Below are 19,694 nucleotides of genomic sequence, written 5' to 3' on the forward strand. Positions count from 1 at the left end.
CTCCAGCTGAGACTTAGTCAGCCTGGAGTAGAGCGGAAGAATTACTTCTCATGTCTTGATTACAACACTCCTGCTAATACATCCCAGAATGATGTTTACTTTTTTTTGCCAACAGTGTTACACTGTTGACTTGTATTTAGCTTGTGATCCACTATGACCCCCAGATCTCTTTCCGCCATACTCCTTTCTAGGCAATCATTTTCCATTTTGTATGTCTGCAACTGATTGTTCCTTCCTAAGTGGAGTACTTTGCATTTGTCCTTATTGAATTTCATCCTATTTACTTCAGACCATTTCTCCAGTTTGTCCAGATCATGGTTTTTTGTATTCTGTGAATTTGTTCAATGGACTGTGTTCTCTACATTTGCACACCCCATCAGAAGTGAGGAGATAGTTCATTGAACCCTGAAAGGTTTTTGAAAGTGGCATACATGCTCCTTGACAGAGGGGGCTGGGATTTTTTAACCCTAAATGCCTGCTGACATTTGCTTCCTGCTTGCACCCAGGCCCTGCATTTCCAGCGGAGTGTGGAGGATATGGAGAAATGGCTGGAAGATGTGGAAAGCGGGCTAAAGGCTCCAGACAGTAGCAGTGACCTGGTGGTTTTGAATAGTCTCCTGAAGAAACATGGGGAATTGGAGGAAGATGTTGCTAGCCATAGGGATCGGCTACAAATGCTTGTGGACACAGCCCGTGAATTCCAGCAAGAGAAGCATTTTCTTGCAGATGAGATACAGGAGAGAGTTGATCAGGTGGTGCACAGGTATGTGAGTGTCTGCCCATTTTCTCACTTCTCTGTCCCCTTCTGCCTTTCTCACCTTTATATTTATTTTCTCACTTCCAAGGCACCTGCTTGTATCAGCTTATGATCTCTCTGTTGTGTTAATTTGGTTCCATTTTAAACCTTGCAGGTACAAGAACCTAAGTGATCCGCTGCAGGAGAGGCGTGGGAGTTTGGAAGCGAGCAGGCTGCAGTACCAGTTCTTCCGGGATGTTGACGATGAGTTGGCCTGGGTTAATGAGAAGCTCCCGCTGGCTTCCTCCAAGGACTATGGCCAATCCCCAACAACAGTCCAAAGCTTACAGGAAAAGCACCAGGTAAAATAGCGTGGACATCCCCCCTGTTTGAAGTCAAGCAGGAGAACGTGGGATGGTGCCTATGTGCCTACAGTGGAACACTTCTCCTCTGCTCTGGTTACAGCGAAACCATCACTGCCAGGGATGACTCTTATCCTTGTCTCACCAGGGTGCTCTTTATTGAGCAATTCTGTGCCTTTGTAATGTTCAAGACTGCACCCATGTCATGTATTTTCACACCAATACTCTGCGTAGTGTACCCTGCACTCCCCTTTGGGCTCCCTATCCCTTTGTGCAAATTATTGAGCTCCGACCCTGGCTGTTGCAATACTAAATAGATTTTACAAGCTGCTGTGCATGCTGGCATGGGTTCTCCAAGCAATAGATGTCCCAAGAAAATATTTTAAAACTCAGCAGATGCATCCAGGCCACATTAGTCTTCCAGATGCCTGCAGAGTGAGGGAGTGACAGGAACCCTCTCCTGCACTTTTTGAAAAAATAAGGGTGTTAACAGGACGTTATTACCTTTATCGCACCATCATTTTAGCAACAAATTTCAAGTTAGTTACTAAAGTTTTTACAAGGTTCAGATGTGGCATCAGAGACAAGGAGAACCTGGAACTTTGTCATCTCCCATACCAATGAAACAGCAGCTGTGTCGCGCATGTTTTTCACATAGAGTAATCTGCTCCTTTGCAATAGATGAGATGGGAGAGAAGAATTTCATGGTAGGGAGATTGCAACAGCTACTGGTTTTGCTGGGTAACGAGGGGCACTTCATTTCAGTGCCATCCCCATTCTCCTGTTGGTTAAACTTCTGCAATTTGTAATGGGGCTAGGGGCCAGAAGATCTACTAAGAGCTATCATCCCCTGGGAATATATTTTTGAAACACCTGACACCTGGTGCAATATGATGCAATTCAAGAGGAAAAAAAATCTGCTCTTCAGTATTTTTTTAAAGCCATGGGGTAAAAGTCATGTCCAGTCCAGGTGGTTTATTAGAAAGGTGTGAACTCCCGTGAAGGGTGCGAAAATCATCCCAAATATCCCTTGAATTAAATGGAAAATGTATAACAAAGGGCTGTCAAGCATTCTCCAGCATATTGCAGTGGAGGTCACAGGTATATTGTGAATAATTTATGTTTGATGTAGATTTTATTTTGACCAGTGAATGGTCAAATAGAACAAATGAAATAGGAAAATTTATATCGTTTTAAGAACATGCAATTGGTGCGGGAGGCTCATTTCACCAGGATGGAAAGTGGGGACAAGTTTATGCTTCCATTTAAACTCCTCTGTTTAAAAACATTCTGAATGTTGACATTGTAGGGAGGTAGGTTTAGGTCCCTGAAAGGTCTGAATGATTGGGGTTGGATTTGCCAGGGGAAGGAGCTTGGGCTGGGAGGGTGGGGACTGTAGTGATGACATCTTAAGCTGCAAAATTCTCCTTGTTATTTATTGCTGTTTCAAAATATTTCAGTAGAATTTTAGTCTGGGGGGAAATAGTGTGTATTACAGTGGCAAAATAGGCCTGCTCTTCCTGACATTTTGCCAGTTCTTCCGATGGACGAGAGATTGGTCCTCAAAGCTTTTAATTCAGATTTCCGGTTCCGAACCTTTTAGTTACTACAGGCCACTAGACATTTTTACACTGGTGGTGTGGGGGATCTCATGTTAAAGATCAGGAACCAGTCTCCACTCTACTGTGAGATTAGTTTCACCCTCTAAAGAACACTGTTGTTTTATTTCTAGTCTTGGTGGGCCAAGTTTTCAAAATTCAGTCCCACCTTTGCTAGCACAGAAAGGAGCGTGAAGGAAATTTGTGAGTAGATATCTAATACCTGCCTCTGCAAATGTGTATTTACCTGCATATACAGCAATTGTGTTCACACAAATATTCAGTTTGTGTGCATAAATGTAGGGTTTATACACACCACTGTTTCCATTTCCTGTGGGTACAAATACAGGAGTTTTGAAAACATGTCCCTAAATATTAAATAGTGAAGTTCTTCTTCACATTGCTGACTTATTATTAATACACGGTACAAACTGTTTGACACTGGATTCTGTTCTGTTGGTGTCAGACATGGTGTCACTTTTCAGCAACATAGTGGCTGCCTATGAGATTAATAAAGGGAAATTAAAGATAACATTCGAATCAGGGCCCCATCATTCACAGACAAGTGATCTGCCGGTTGAGCTAAAAGTATGGCTCCTTGCTAGAGAGGGAATCTCTTCTACATAATGTAACACTGCAGTGTAACTCTCATTCTGGCTCAATTCCATAGTAATTACAAATTAAGCAGAACTATTTTATCAGGCTGGGAAATTCTGGGAAATGCCTTGCATGTAGGGTGCTGTCATTTTGTTACCTACAGAATGCATGGCCCTCTTGACAGACAAGTAAGAAGACCGAGTCCCTACCCCAAAGAGAATGAAGTCTAAGTTACACCAGTAAGACAAGGAAGAGCACCATTGGGTGGGAATGTGTGTGCATAGGAATGAAATGAATTGGTTTGGCAAACACCAGACGTTTTCAAACATTGGGCTGGAAGAGGGTGTTGGGGAGCTGGTTTGAGTAGTTCATGTCTCCTGCCATTATCTCCTTGTCTTGGACATCGCTGTGTGTTCCTATTGTGCTTCGAAATGCCATTTTGGTAAAGCTGTGTTTCCAGGAATTTTGTTAACGAACTAGAAACATTTATTTAGCTGCTGAACTGATGGAAAATTGGGGCTGTTTCCTAGAAGTTCATTAATTAACTCATGAAGCATGGCATAACCATGGATTCAAGTAGGCATTTCAGGTGGTTACTTCTGGTAACAAGTATTTGTGGTTAGGATATTTTACCTCAAAACCTTAGGGAAGTTTAGATCAGGAGTTGAACTTTGCAGCTACCCTCTCTTTCTGTAACTAGCCAAACGAAACTCTTAGTCCAAATACTCCTCAGTTTCCAATAAGTTCTAGTCTGGATCTAAACCTTGACCCATCTTTAAATGTGAAAAAGACATTGATTTGTAATTATTAAATTGATTGACTGGGCTCCTAAGTGCAGTATATAAGTAGAAAGGTCTCCATTGCTTACATTTGGGGTCTCTCATTTGTGCTTTCCAGAAGTTGGAGAATGAAATTAGCAGCCATGTTGCTCTAACAAAAGTGGTGGTCAGCACTGGGCAGAAGCTGGTGAGGGGTGGGCATTCTGCTTCCGAGGAGATCATGAAACTTTTGAAGAAGCTGGAGGCCTCTGTAGAAATCTTGAAGGCTGAGGCTCAAGAGAGGAGGAGGAGACTCATGCAATCATATGAGGCCCATCAATTCCTCAGTGAGGTAAGAAAGACTCATTGTATGTGCAAAAGGGGGTCAATTTACGAATTTGCCAGGGTGCCAGTTAGATTTTAAAGCTGAAATCTAACAAATTAGGTTTGTCAATGTATAATAGAATCCAATAGGAGAACCCCTTTTTATTGAATCCAGGGAGCATTAGCTTACTAGTTTAATGTTGGGTTCTTTTCAGGTCAGCTTTTAACTTGAATAGTATTTCTCAAATCAGGACACTTGCTTATTCTTAACCAACCAACAATTTATTAATTCACTCAGAACCACATAAATATATAATCAACAGTTCACCACTCAAATGTACACACACCAGTTGTGTATATTACACACACAATATAGTCCTGAAAGCAATGATTACATACTAGAGTTGAGGCTCAGCAGTTATATCAAAGAACAATGCAAATTACCAAAATTTCTTATTACCAACAATACTCGATTCTTTATTACCTAACAAATTTGTCACACTTCCAAATTTCCACTGGTCTTTAAGCCACTTTGAAGGGTGTGGTTACTTCTCTTGGACTAGACTGATCCAAAAAAGGACAAGTTTTGAATATTAAAAGCAATTGCTTAAGGTTATTGTTTTCAATCTCTCTTAGGCCAATTTGCTTGGACTTATGAAGGCGTTAAAATCTAAAATATGGTTATTTGAGGTCTCCCTAGAGAGTGTAGACTCAGCAAGATAACCTACAGCTATTTCTATTGAGGAATAGAAGAAGAAATACAAACTTTGAGATGAAATCTCACCACTTCTTCTTATCCTCTTAACCAGTACTAAATTTGCAATGAAAGAGGTGCTGGGGCTCAAGCATTTTTTTTTTTATTTTCATAACTGACGTGCCAAGCCCAGAGGTGCCGGGGCTATGAACTGCCAAGCCTAGAGATGCTGAGGCTCAGCCCTCTCAAGCCCTGGCACAAATTAAGCACTTCTCTGAACCCAGGAACGAGGGAGAGTCCTTCCACATGGCTGGCATGGGCGTCGGTCGCACTTGGGATTCTGCAGCTTGTTGTGTTGGGTTCAGTCTACTCCCTGAACACATGATGGCCTCAATTTTTACACTCTAGCATCAGGGCTCATTGGAGGGGGCCACACTGTGATTCCTATGGGACATGTTCCAACTGGGTCCTCAGATTTCAGCTCTTAGTTTCTCTGCTGCTTCCATTGGTAACCAGAAGATGGCATTGGTGTATAACAAATTTCCTTAATCTTTTTCTTGTCTGGAGGTTTTTTTAAATTTGATTCATTTCAAGGATTGTATTTTATTATTTGCCCCTACTATCAATCAGGAGCCCCCTTTTAAACAATTTCTCTTAATATGCCAAAGTTATACCCTAGTTAATGTCTTTCAATGTTTCTCCTTCCTTGTGCCAGACAATTCCTATTAGTTCTAGACTGCAACAATTATTTACAATGAAAACCAACAATCCTTATAACCTTCTAAATTTGGAGGACATACTCTGTGCATTCTCTGATTATACTAAGCATTTCACATTATTTAGGACTTACAATAGAACAAGAGGCATTTGCCGCATATAGAAGGCTATAAATCTAACTCAGAAGGCAAACAAATGTGCAGATTTTAATTTGGGGTGAAAGACAGATTACTCATGGTATATTTGATTTACCAGAAAACAATGTATAGTTTATAATTTGGGGTGAAAACATATGGCTTGGATTTCTTGTGGTAACAGTTTACCCAATTTAACCTTCACTCTTACAGCCACATTTCTAGTTTCTTTAACTGGCAGCTTCCCCACCCATTTCTTGCCTTGACCCACTCCATGTGGAAAGCGGAGTGTTTGGTAACTTGGAATATTTTAGCTAGGTTGGGAGGGAGAAAGAAATTTACACCTATGCAAATAATGAGAGATTCTTGCCTAGGTGATTAACAATACCCTCATTTAGCCATTTAAGTATCTGTAGTTGGGGAGGGGAATGCCTGACCTCAGCTGATATGTGGGTCTTTAGACAGAGCGTCTCACATGATGTGAACCATTTTCTTATTGTCTTCATAGGTGGATCCTATTGTGGGATAAACAGAGGTGGATAGTGTTTCTAATTTTAAGGCCCTGATGGAATCATTACTTATTAATCATTCAAGGCATATCAGTCCATATATCCATTACATCATGAGGCTCTCGTGCTGTCCTCATTTTAAAGGGTCATTTGTGGAACTGTGCCTTTAAGAGGCTCTGAACAGAGCCAGTTGCAACTGGTTGTTATGCTATGCAGAAGGCCCAACCATGCTAAGCAGTGACAGGTAGAATTCAGACACTGAATGAAGCAGGCCTTTGTCAGCTTTCTTGACTCTGAGTGGTAGCTGAACACCACCATAGATCAGATGTCCACAGTGCTAACTGGTGAGAGTTCTTGGAGTGGAACAGGATTAAATTAGCATCCCAAACTATTCTTGTGACTTTTCATATTTGTTAAGTACTTATACAGATAGGAGGGAGATAAAAAAACTGCTTCCCCAGTTACCACAATGGGAGCCAACTACATGACTCTGAGGACTGGGTTTAGTCTCACAATTTTCAGAATGAAAGCTACTATATTGCATTGCAAGGTCACATCTGGGTTGCTGTCCACTATCACCTTTAGGGTCTCTTGGGCATTACTGCTTTCCAGGTTTCTTTCTCATGCGTGAATATCTGTGTCTCAAGTTTATCCCTGCATTTCCAACAGCTTTTGGAAGTGGAGTCCTGGATGACAGAGAGGGGGTTCATCCTTGAGTCATCTGACTGTGGGAAGAACGAAGAAACCACCCAGGGGTTGCTTCGTAAACTGGAGGCTACCAAGCTGGATGTGGAAGGGTTCAAGCCCCGCATTGAGAAGCTTCAGGAGACTGGCACTAACCTAATAAACAGCGACAACCCAGAGAGGTAGGAAAACGGAACTGGATTGCTGTTCCGCTTCTAACAGAAACCTGCTAGAACTGAAAAGAAGTTAGAAACCTGCTAGAACTGAACAGAAACCTGCAAACTGAAAAGAAGAGCAACCCCCATTAACCATTCAGTGACTCTGTCAGAAACACTGTTGTTGGGCGACATTTTAAACGCCTTCTTTCTCACGCCAACAAAAACATACCTTTCATTTTCATGATTTCCTGCTGTTCAGAAAATGCAACAGAACCACATAACAAGCATCTAAAGGTTATAGATCTTAGCCTAGTTTCTCTGGCTTCTGCCTACTCCCAGCAGTTCTCATCCAGACCTCATTTGTTTAAAGGGTCTGAGATCATCATGCCTGGGAATTAAGCAAATCAGTATTCCTCATAATTCATTACCTTTCTCTTTCCAATATGTTTTTCTGTTGGGGGGGAGTGGGGAAGAGGGGGAGAAGGAGCATTCTCTGAAATAGATATTTTAATTTCCTGAGCCAATTGGTTCTCACACTCCTAACATAATTTACCCTATCACTAGATTCTTCCTTTTTCTTGTATTTGAGCTACTGCAGGTTCAGCTTTGACAGCACTAGAGGGCAAAAGAGACACTGTACCAACATAGTAACAGAAATAGTTTTTACTAGCTAAGTACTCTACCCAATGACGTGGCTGGTGATCGTTATTCTTTGCAGTCCAGCCATGCTTCTGAAGCTCCAGGCTGTCCTAGCAAGCTACAAGTCTCTCCTACAGAGAGCTGAGACCCAGAGGAGACACCTACAGGAACAATACCAATTGTACCAGTTTGAGAGAGAGGTCCAGTTAGTGGATGCCTGGCTTTCCAGCAGACTGGTTGTGGCGGAATCAGATGACTATGGGCAGGACTTGGAAGATGTTGAGGTAAAAAGCTTCCTGTCTGGTAGAACAGGGAAGGTATTAGCTTTATTGTATGTATAGCTGGTGGCATTGAAGCACAATATACAGACAAAAATGAAGCAAAATCAGATTCTCTGTTACACACATTGGGTCTAATTTTTGCCTGGTTAACCCATTTGCAGGGCTCTCTGCAGCAGCGTTGACCAGAGGAGAAAGTTGGGGCAGCAGAAAGCTGTCACATCCTCTTTTTCTCTGTGGCAGAGGGCTGTAGAAGGCCAAAATGGAGCCCAGCACTGGCTAGAAAGGGGCTGGAAACTGGGGTTCTGGTTGTAAACCTGTAGCGCCCTCAGCAGAAAAGCCTGAGACAGAGCGTCCGTACCACTAATTGCTTACCTCAAGGTTAATTTCCTTTGAAGGCACGCTGGTGCAGAGAGGTGTAATTTATACTTGCTTCATTGAATGTATACTTTCAGCAACTATTGCTTGTGGGGAGAGGCTGAATTGTTTGCATTTTCATTGCTGCTCTTGGTTTGTCGTTCTTGGTTGACATATCAGGCCATCAAGGAGGTAGGTGATCTCCTCTGTGTGACATAAGATGTTGATTTCTCACAATAAGAGGTGCTTTGTTCAGGGGATGAGTGGAGGAAATCTGAGTTTGCTAAGTGATTTACACTGCAGGGAAGTTTTGTAGGACATGGCAGAGAAGTGATCAGTTCCCTTTGCCTCCTTCATGGTTGGCGGCACAGGGTTGTGGAAGTTCTTCATATTTGAATCTGCCTCCACATCCTTTTTCTGCAGATGCTGGAGAAAAAGTTTGAAGATTTTATAAAGGAGGTGAAACCTCTGGGACATGCTAAGGTTTTCTCGATAAATGAATTAGCATCCCACCTGGAGAAAGGGTGCCACAGCCAGATAGGAGATATCCAGAGGAGGACCCAGCAGGTCAATAACACCTGGGAGAGACTAGGCCAAGCCATCCAGACAAGGACAGAGGTATGATGAGCACAACTAACTAAAATGCTCTTTGAGCACTAAAGCTCCTGAATGTTCCTACTTCCCTTTCTGCCTCATCAGGCCAGTGCCACTGCTGCTCACGGATGCATTTGTTGCAATAGCGGAAAGGGTGTTGCAGACAGCTCTCTTTTTTTAGTTCAAATATTGCCTTATAGCCTTTGTTGACCTGTGCATTATCCTTGACAAAAATGGGTTAGTATTTACCGGTTATTCCATATAGAACATCTTTCAGGTGAGGCTTAAAACTGAAAACTAATCACCTGTGGTCCTTCAAATCCTTTGACACTTTGCATAAGAAGATAAGTTTCAGGTCCAATCTCCTGGCCAGTTCCAATATATTCTGTCTCCCTAAGCTTCCTGCAGCTTCAGATAAATATGGTAACACACAGAACAGGGCCCAGGATTTGACCCAATGTTTGTGTTTGTTATGTGCACAAAGTAAAATATATGATGTCCTTAACTATTCATTTCCTTGTTGTTAAGCACATGGGGTTAAATGATGTGGCACTTAAGTACATTATTATATCTTAGCAGCTTTAGCTGTTTTTTAAAAACAGGTTTTTGATCTTGGAATAAAGGTAAATATTTATTATAGTATTTTTAACCATGTGCCTCTGAACAGCTCAGCAGCTCCAGTGTTACCATACTTTGCATCAGTGTGTCACTTTAGGCTCCTTAGCATCAGAGCAGAGTGTGACCGTGCATAGTGGATGATGCCATTAATGAACCATTTCTTTGTTCAGAATCTAAGAGCAGCCCAGCCAGTTCACCAGTACGACCATGATGTGGATGAGCTCAAGGGCTGGATGCAGGAGAAAGAGGCAGTGGTGGACATAGATGATTATGGATATGACCTGCCCGGTGTGCAGACCCTCCTCAGCCAGCATGAAGGAGTGGAGGTAAGTGGTACAGCCTTGAAACACCGGGAGAAAAACATAAATTAATAAAACCCGGGAGACCCGCACCTGACTCAATGGCATCTTAGGCTGCTCTGTTTACAGAGCTATGGAAAACATGTCTGATCCATTACTGCAGTGGCCATGGTGCCTCATGCAAGAGGGCTTTCATCCTGCTTTTAACATCATGAAACAATATTAGTAAGAACATAAGAACGGCCATACTGGGTCAGACCAAAGGTCCATCTAGCCCCTTATCCTGTCTTCCGACACTGGGCAATGCCAGGTGCCCCAGAGGGAATGAACAGGTTATCATCAAGTGATCCATCCCCTGTCGGCCATTCCCAGCTTCTGGCAAATGGAGGCTAGGGACACCATCCCTGCCCATTCTGGCTAATAGCCATTGATGGACCTATCCTCCATGAACTTATCTATTTCTTTTTTGAACCCTGTTATAGTCTTGGCCTTCATAACATCCTCTGGCAAGGAGCTCCACAGTATTACTTACTGTATTTTTCACTTCACTTAATAGGTTTCAAAACTAAATTCCAACCCAAGCCCAAATAAGTTCAAAGCCTTAGTTTGAAGTGGATGTGGAGTCTCTAGCACTGCAATATCAGTGGCTCCTGGTACTGCCAGCCCATTGCTAGAAAAGAGGCCATCAGAGCCTGATATTTTGCTGCCATTCAAAAGAACCATGTTGAATTCTGGGATGTGACTTCTTGCTCCTTAGGCCAGCAGGAACTGCTAGTCCTGTGAAGGTAACACTCAGCCTAAGGGAGCATGGTGAGCCTAGATTTTGCTGTACCTAAATTTCTTATTTTTCAACTTAAATGGTGTCACAGGTTCTGGGATTGGGAGCAGACAATCCCTGTGGGCTGGCAGTAGGTATTTATGATGTTTAGGCCAGATGAGGGAGAGGCAGAAAAAAGGACTGAGAGAGCAGGAGAATTGAGATGATCCCTAAGACTCCAGCTGGGGTGCTGCGGAGATGGGGAAGGAATATCGGGGTGTGTTCTGAACATGCCAGACTTCCTCTAGGTTTTGAGAACAGTCTGATCTCAAAATAAAAATAAAAGATTAAATTTTGGAAAGCAGATGTTCTGCTGGGAATTGTTGCACACTTACTTTCCTGACTTTTTCTCTCTCCTAATCCTCACCCTATTCCTTCCCTCTTCCTTCAAAGCCAGCCCCAGTATCACTGGTCTGCATTACAGGGTAGTACCTCTTCCCCCAGTCGAGTCAGCTGATTCCTCCCTGACCTCCCCCCAAATACATCATTTATATTAGAAACAGAGTTTTTGCTGGCCCAGCAAGTGAGGCTCCCAAGGTATCTTCTACCTTACTGCAGTGTCCTTCATGACGGCTCTGAACAAGTTTGTTCAATGGTAAATGTAGGTGAATCCTAGAAGGTAACTGGCAGCAGGCAAAGTAATGAGGTAATTTCTCACTCTGTGGGATCAACTGGGTGGAAGGAGCCTAAAGGTCAAGAACAGTCTGAGATCTGCTTTCAGGATTATTTCTCTGCAGTGTCAGTGCTGAAGCAGAACCTAATGCTCTCAATTAGGTCTTGTGATCAATCACTTCTGTGTTCCAGAGAGACCTTGCAGCCATCATGAAAGAGCTGGAGCGGATCCAAGGGGAGGCTCGGCATCTCAGCCGGCTCTACCCTCAGGCCAGGGAGAACATAATGGAGAGACTCACAGAAGTGGATGAATGCTGGGAGAAACTTGACAGGAAGTCTCTGGAGAGGAAGGAGAGGCTGCACCAGGCAGAACAGGTCCAGGTCTACTTCAACGACTGCAGGGAGCTGATGTATGTGTAGGGCCCTTTGTCTGGCAATGGGGCCTTATTTTTGTTTTCCCCAGTGCAGTCTTCTAAATTAGACATTTGACATAGGCCATGCCTGCCCCTGTCTGTCTGCAACTTGCTTATGGCTCCCCTTAAATGATAATGCAAAGCATCTTTTCAGCTGCAGTGGCCAGAGTTGATCCCACTGTAGAAAAGAACAGATATTTTGGTTCAAACTAATAGGGTTGTTTCTGGAGCCTATCACATATTGGATGTGTCTAGCACATGGGACCATACCACTCTATTTCAGCACAGTGTTACAGACCCGCCAGATTTTGGACAACTTAGATAATACCTCTAGTGTCTTGGAAAATCAAGCACTTTGGGTAGTTCAGTATTTTGGGGTTTGGTTTCCAAATATTGTTGATTCTACATGAGGGCAGAGTGCTTTCCTCAGGCCCTGGAGGTTTTTGCCTTCCTCGGTAGCATGGGGCCCGGGTCACTTGCTGGAGGATTCTCTGCTCCTTGAAGTCTTTAAACCACGATTTGAGGACTTCAAAAGCTCAGACATAGGTGAGGGGTTTTTTGCAGGAGTGGGTGGGTGAGCTTCTGTGGCCTGCGTTGTGCAGGAGGTCGGACTAGATGATCATAATGGTCCCTTCTGACCTTAGTATCTATGAATCTGAAACTCCAATGCCCTGTGCAGCTGTACAGACCCCATTGCTCCCATGTCTAAGAGTCAGCACAAGCATTTCACAGGCAATCTTAGCACCGCTATTTCAAGCATGTACAAAAATTGAGGTATTTTGAGTGGGAGCAGGGAGAGAGATAATATAAATAATATTGCTTGCATGTGCCTGCTGTTGTTTCCCTTCTGCGTAAATAAAAGAGCAGTGTGGGTACCGGAATTTCTCTTTTGCTGAGAATTCCATGATTTTGAAACTGGGTTTTGTTCCAAATTTGAGCAAAACACTGAATTTTGAAATTTCCCACAAACGGAAAACAATTCTGTTTTCGGTCAATGGCAACATTTCTTTCTGATTAAATCAAAACGTTCCATTTTAATTTCAACTGTTTTTAATTTTTTGTATTGTAAATTAAATTCCAAAATCAAAGCACTCCATTGTGATGTTTTTTTCTAAACCAATTTTTTTCCACATCTCCAAGTTCCTGTAGAATGTGTCTATTTCAGTGAAATGGCATTTTCCATGAAAAATGTTTCGTCAGAAAATGTTTGACCAGCTCTATTAAGGGTTATGAGTATTTTCCTAAGAACACAAATGTGTTCTTGGTTTCAGAATATTGTGCGTAAGTGTGTGTAGGTGGGGATACCCTGCTGTGAGGTAGCTCTCAGCTGCTGTTAATCAGCTCCACTGAAGTCAATGGAGCTACCGTGTTTTATACCTGTGGAGGCTGTGGCCTTGTAGGTGCATGCTCTTCCTAAATTTGTGAGTGAATATGATTTCATGCATGCATGCCCTGTGTATGTGTTAAGTATTCTTGTGCATGACAGAATATGAAACTTTAAGTATGCATATAAATGCCCAGTGCATAAAAGCATTGTGAATATATACAGGAGATATTCTTCAGGGCATGTAATCTCATGATTCCCTTCTCTAACTATCTGAGTGTGTATCATGTTTGTCCCGTAACTATAATATAATTATTGATGGGGCCAGGGTATGTCTGAATGTATGTTTATGCACTGGAGTGTGTCCCTTGAGTGTGTAAATGTGCATATGGACGTGGATATCTACCAGTGTGTGTGCATATGTGTGTCCCTTGTATGTAAATAAGGGCTTGTAAATCTGTGCCTATCTCAGTGTGGATGTATAAGTTTGTAGGTGTGTCTGAGTGTTTGTGAGTCATTCCATTTTTACCCTCAGCAGCTTTCGGTGTTCACTGACTACTTTTGATTCCTTTCCGTAGGGTTTGGGCTAATGAGATGCATGCACTGGTGATATCTGAGGAACTAGCAAGCGATGTTCTTGGCGCTGAGCTGTTAATCAAGCACAATGAAGAGTATAAGCGTGAAATAGAGAAGCAGTGGCTAAAATATGAAGATATGCAGCAGGCAGGGAACAACCTGGTGAAGAACGGACACTTCATGTCCATGGAGGTATGCTGATGATGAGTTAAACATTTTAAAAAATCAGAGTCAGGTAAGGAAACAAACTTAGTGGGCAAACACCTTAATTACAATATTATAGAAGTCTAAGTGAAGCATCCCTGCCAGAAATACTACCATATATAAAGAACATTCAGTAAGTGTTCAGGAGTGAACTTAGACTTCAGAGCCCCCCCCCCCCCCCGAGAGTTCGTGCCTCTCAGGGGTTTTCACATATATCTGTCCTTCAAAACAGAGAAAGTAGTTAGGAAAAACAGATTCTTTAATATTAAATATGAAGACAAATTTTGCATAGAGACCTGAATAAGTGGAACACCATTTAGAGTTGTTCCTATCTCCTTCAAAATTGACTCTGAAGCTAACCTGTAAAATTACAATACCTAGATTGAAATATTGCTGGTGATTGTTTATGCTGTGCTGTAGGCTAACATCACACTATACAGTGGGGAATATGTGCCACACGAATACCATCCCTTAAATCTTATTGTCTAAATGAACAAGAAATAGGATAAATAGAATGCAATACAATACAGAACAAATACTGAGTGGGGTGATGTCTTTGCACACGTCAGAGAACATGGGATTCTTCAGAAGTTTTACAAAGGAGAAAAGGGCGAGACGTAACTTTGAAAAACTCTAAGATCCTGTTATCTATGTAATTTCAGAATATGATCATTACAATGACCCCAAGCTTGGCTGGAGATTGTAATTGGACCTGGAGATCATGAAGTTAAGAGTCTCTGGAATTTGTGAAAGATCTCATTTCTGTTGCAAACTTTGCTGCAGAGAGGACTAGACAGTTTTCCACTGGTATAAAAGATAAATCAGTGTTGTCATGCCATGGCCAGATGAATTTGTCTTGTTGTGTGGGTACCCATTAGTTCAGTATTATAAGTTACACTCTGCAACATCTGAGTTAAGTGTGGCCTGGAAGAATATACAGCAAAGTACTGTTCCTGCCATACATGGAATACGCATACAGATACAGAATATAGTATGAGGCTAAATTAATTCAGTCAGGCAAAAAGCAGGCTCAAACTTCCTTTCTAAATTAGGTTGGGATGGGGTGACCAGATGTCCCAATTTTATAGGAACAGTCCCGATTTTGGGGGCTTTTTCTTACATAGGCACCTATTACTCCCCACCCCCTGTCCCGGTTTTTTTACACTTGCTATCTGTTCATCCTAGGTTGGGACCACAAAGTTCTCTGGAGGTCATGTATGGGTCACATGGTCAGATTACAAGGTAGATGGCTGTCAAATGAAAGTCTAAGTGGATCTTTTATCTCTATATATTGTAAATGTTGTTTTCCTAGATTGAGGAAAAACTGTCAGAGCTGTCAGAGCTGATGAAGAAGGTGAAGGAGAGCTGGGATGTGAGGAAGGAGCTGTATGAGGAAAACTGGGAAATCCAATTACTACGGCGAGAGATGGAGCAAGCAGAGGCATGGTTGGCTGCCAAGGAGAGATTTCTCTCAGATCCTAGCTATGGGGTGAGTAAAAACAGTATAACACTATTAAAATGCCTCTCTGTATAGGCAGACTACTTGAATTGTGCACCATCTCAGGCAACCCCACCCCTGAGAGATTCTGTTTTACGTTAATCACAGTCCAAACATTGATGGCTGAGTAATTCAGTTTGGGGATTTTCAAAAGGTAGGTGCTATGTCCTTTTAAAGGGTTTAGCCTGGGGCAGGAAAAGTAACTAATGGAGTAGTGACCTGTTTGGCAAAAGATGGGGGAGAATTCCTACCCCTTCCTTAGCCTAGTCAGGGATCCAGAAGAAGGTTCTTACTCCTTCATATGAGGGAGTGAGCCTGATTTGAAGAGAAGGGGTGATTTTTCCTCTCTTGGGAGGTGGGAGGGTTTGTGTACATGGCTTTTCCAGCTTGCCCTAGAAATCTCTGTTCTTGCACCAGCTTCAACAGCTTTTTTCTCTGTGGCTGAGAGGGTGGAATGACACTGCCATGCACTTGGGCATGGAGGCCCAATGCAGGGGCAACAGAAGCTCAGTTGTGAGATCCCTGCTGTGGTCGTGGGCAGGGGGCAAGACAGGAGTAAACCATGTGTCTGCCATAAACTGTAATCCAGGAGTTTATCCTGGGTGCCATTGATTATACTGTAGCAGCCAGGATACCACATGGAAATCATGGTACCTTATGCAGGCCATGCTGGTGGTGATATTGCAGGGTCTTTATTCCACAGCACAGAGCAGAAGGAGGAAGAGAAGCTTCACATGAATTGCAACATTTTTAAACAATTAGTGACTGTTACAGAGGATCATTTCACTGTGAAAGATACTGCATTCCAGTGAGGGCTGTACTGGTGGGTTCCAGTAAGGGTGCTGATGGCTGACAAAGCCAGCAGCTGGGGAGAAAGAAGTCTTGTCAAGTTAGCCTTTTTATTTTCATGTACCACATTCAGCCCAGGGACCACTCATTTTAGAAGAGTAGGTTGAGATTTTGAAAGCCAGCTAGGGGATTTAGACACAAACTATCATTAATTTTAAAGGGAGTTATGTGGCTAAATGTACTCGTTTGCTTTGAAAATCTCAGTCATAGTCTTTTCAGGAACAGTTATTTTTGTCTCACTGTATTCCTGTATCTATTGTTGATTTTTTTTCCACTCAGGATTCAGTGTCTGATGTAGAGGAACTACTGAAGAAACACCGGGACTTTGAGAAGATGCTTGCAGCCCAAGAGGAGAAGTTTGTACAACTGAATAGGAAGACAAAGGTGAGGGGGAAGATGACTGATGGATTAGTAAATGAGGCAGGGGTTTGTCATGGGGTGAGATGGACTTTTTAGGAGGTTGAGGCTCAGCTGCTCCTGTGCTAAACTCAGCTCATCTCCTGACATGGAGATTAATGGTAAAGGACCAGGTGACGAAGAGGAGACCTGCTGGGAAAATAAGAGCAGACTGTAATTCAGAGAAGACTAGATTGACTGAGAAAGACTCCAGGGAGAGCAGACCTGGGACCTAGTGCTCTGCCGAGAGCAGGAGGGCAAAAAGGAAGGCTGTGAGCATAGGAAGAGGCCTTGGGAAGAAGAGGACAATACAGTTTGGACTACAGACGTCCAGCTGCTTAGAGTTCCCAGGGCTGGGAATCTATAGTAGAAGGTGGGCCCTATGCTGTCAGATACATTTTTATAAAGGCCAATAGAAATGCACCTGAAGGTAATCCTAACTTCAATTTACATATGCACTTATAGATCATACATGTAACCCTTGTGTCTTGCAGAGGGAAATGAAGATACTGAAGCAGATTTATGCTGAGGAGAATGGGCAAAAGGAGAGAGGGAAAATCATTAGGGTCCCGTCTCTGAGAAGGAAGCCCTCAGACAGAAGGATGCCATCCTCAAGACTGATAGAGATAAAGAGAACTAGACCATTGCCATCTCTATCCTCCTCACCCAGCCTCGCCTTGAGGGATCCCCTTGAAACTATTGTCTCTCCAGTCCAAAAGTCCACAGAGGCATTCCAGCAATTCGGGTCTGGGGAAAATCCAGAGATGTTGCCCAGCACCAATGGAGAAACGAAAGCTGTGACGAGGCTCAGTGAGATTAACACTCAACCTACGCCAAAACTGATGGGCCTGCAAGTAACATCCTTGGGAAGCCACATCTCTCCTCCCAGTCCAGTAAACAGACAAACTGCCACCAGTTTGTTAGAACCATATTCCAAGGACCTCTTATCACCCCATGAGAAAAACCTTAGCAAAAAACCCGTCTCTAACCTGGAAATAAAAGTTGTGAAGACTCCACCTAGGTCTAGCCAAAGTTCATTAGATCTTTCTCCACATTTACCACAGTCCAGTTCCTCTCTTGAGAAGTCAGAAAATGACCTTTTGGTAAGTTCATCTGCATTCACAGAACCTCTACAGCCACCCCATTGAAGCAATACCCAGATCTATATCTAGATGGTATTCGTGTGGCACATATTCCCCACTGTATAGTATGATGTAGGCCTACAGCTTAAGGAGTGTGAGAAAACTGCAAAGAATGACCATACACATATATATCCCGAGTGATCCAAGCAGCAAGAAACACTTAATGTGCCTTTGCTATATACTTTCTAAATTATCCAGAAAGATAGTGATGTAAAGCAGTTGTATGCCTGCAGTCTATGGAACCTTTTAAATGCCTCACTTCAATAGACATTATTGCTACCTAATATGGCAATGAGTGATATTCTGTCTCTTTCGCTAAGAGGAGTAGGTTGCTCACAAAAACGTCTTTCCCCTGAAGCCAAGAAGCATCTATTCTGACTGATACTTTCTTTACACATACTTGGCATGACATCTAATCTCCATGATGAGACTGTCAGGTTAAATCTTGTCCAGTAATATTTTAGTTGAATTTATGTCCTAGAAAATATATCTTGCCATTTATCACTCTTCACTTTAATGAATAACAAATAGCATTCAAAATAGACCGACTTAATTGAAAAATGCAAATATTAATCTATAGAACCAAACATTTGCCCAGCTGCATCCACTGAACCTCTCATTTGCTTGTGCAAATAGTGAGTGCCAAACTAGATAAACTTATGCCTTTGGTAATTTATATTTTACATGTAGCTACCTGATTTGACTACACACAGGTGGGTTTTTTGTGTAAGATTGAAGGAGACTGATACACAAAAAGAATATTGCTTTAATTATGCAGCCAGTTAGAACAAGTTTGAACAGTAAAGGTTCTATGTCCTAATACATTAAAAAATACATTAAAGAACTTTACTAAGGTCTCAAACTAAGCATTCAGACGTTAAGAAATGCCAGAATTAAAGCTGACTGAAAAATAGAATTTCTGTCCTGTGGGAAATTCTGAGATTTCTCAATCTCATTTCATCCCAAAATGATAAAGTTAAAATGAATCATTTCAATAACTTTCCACAGAAAATTTTGACAAAATTAATGTACTCCTGCAACGTTTCCATTTTGTCTAATCAGCATTTTCCAGTGGAAACCTGATTCATTGGAAAGTTTTCACTTAACTCTAGATCAAATAAAGGTTGTCTGTGCAACCTTAATCTGGCTCCTTTGTGCATATGCATTATTATTAGGCTTGGCAGAATCTGAGGGTTTTTTAAAATAATTTAGATGGATAATATTGATGCTTATTTTTAAGCATTTGTTTTAGATTTTTATTTATATAAATTTTCAGTGGAAAGAAATTATGGGGGATTAGACAATGGGGGGAGCAAGAGAATAATTATTTAATGACAGTAGACATTGAGATTCAAAAAGTTAAAGCTTTATAACCATTAAAATACAAATTGTCCACATCACATGTCAAAATATACAAAGTGAATATCTTAAACATATACATAAACACAAATATCTTAAAACAAACTCTAGTAAGTTCTTTTAAACATCATTTTTCTTACTTCACCTATCTGTAAATTTTGATTACTATCCATGGAAATTTTTTGTTTGTTTGTGTGTGGATGGTGAAATCGACATTTATTGATAAAACTCTAGTCCTTTCAAGCCTAATTATGATACAGTCTTTATGATACAGTCCTAGTTTCTCTACCTGCCCCCTCCTCGTCCTAATCTTTGGCTCCTTGTCCCAATCTTTCCACCTGTGCCACCTCCTTCAACTTCTTCTCTAACTCCGTCTTTTTTTGAAATGAACAAAACGATATATTTTTCATATACCTCATTTTGAGAATAGCTGAACCAGTTTTACTGA

The 19,694-nt window shown here is 41.9% G+C and overlaps 1 protein-coding gene across 1 annotated transcript in view; it reads left to right on the forward strand.

The window, feature by feature from the left end:
* SPTBN5 (spectrin beta, non-erythrocytic 5) overlaps nucleotides 1-19,694 on the forward strand; it is a gene marked incomplete at its 5' end in the record, with an annotated part of 149,319 nt that overhangs the window by 116,770 nt on the left and 12,855 nt on the right. The window contains 12 exons of the mRNA XM_084629808.1: nucleotides 507-763; nucleotides 912-1,098; nucleotides 4,191-4,403; nucleotides 7,099-7,295; nucleotides 7,990-8,194; nucleotides 8,969-9,163; nucleotides 9,928-10,083; nucleotides 11,678-11,895; nucleotides 13,801-13,990; nucleotides 15,315-15,491; nucleotides 16,629-16,733; nucleotides 17,240-17,848. Coding sequence (XP_084485934.1) covers nucleotides 507-763; nucleotides 912-1,098; nucleotides 4,191-4,403; nucleotides 7,099-7,295; nucleotides 7,990-8,194; nucleotides 8,969-9,163; nucleotides 9,928-10,083; nucleotides 11,678-11,895; nucleotides 13,801-13,990; nucleotides 15,315-15,491; nucleotides 16,629-16,733; nucleotides 17,240-17,848 — 2,709 coding nt within the window. The remainder of the gene's footprint in view (nucleotides 1-506; nucleotides 764-911; nucleotides 1,099-4,190; nucleotides 4,404-7,098; nucleotides 7,296-7,989; nucleotides 8,195-8,968; nucleotides 9,164-9,927; nucleotides 10,084-11,677; nucleotides 11,896-13,800; nucleotides 13,991-15,314; nucleotides 15,492-16,628; nucleotides 16,734-17,239; nucleotides 17,849-19,694) is intronic.

The sequence above is a fragment of the Lepidochelys olivacea genome, assembly GCF_965140295.1.
Source record: "Lepidochelys olivacea isolate rLepOli2 genome assembly, chromosome: 6".
Lineage (NCBI taxonomy): Eukaryota > Metazoa > Chordata > Testudines > Cheloniidae > Lepidochelys > Lepidochelys olivacea.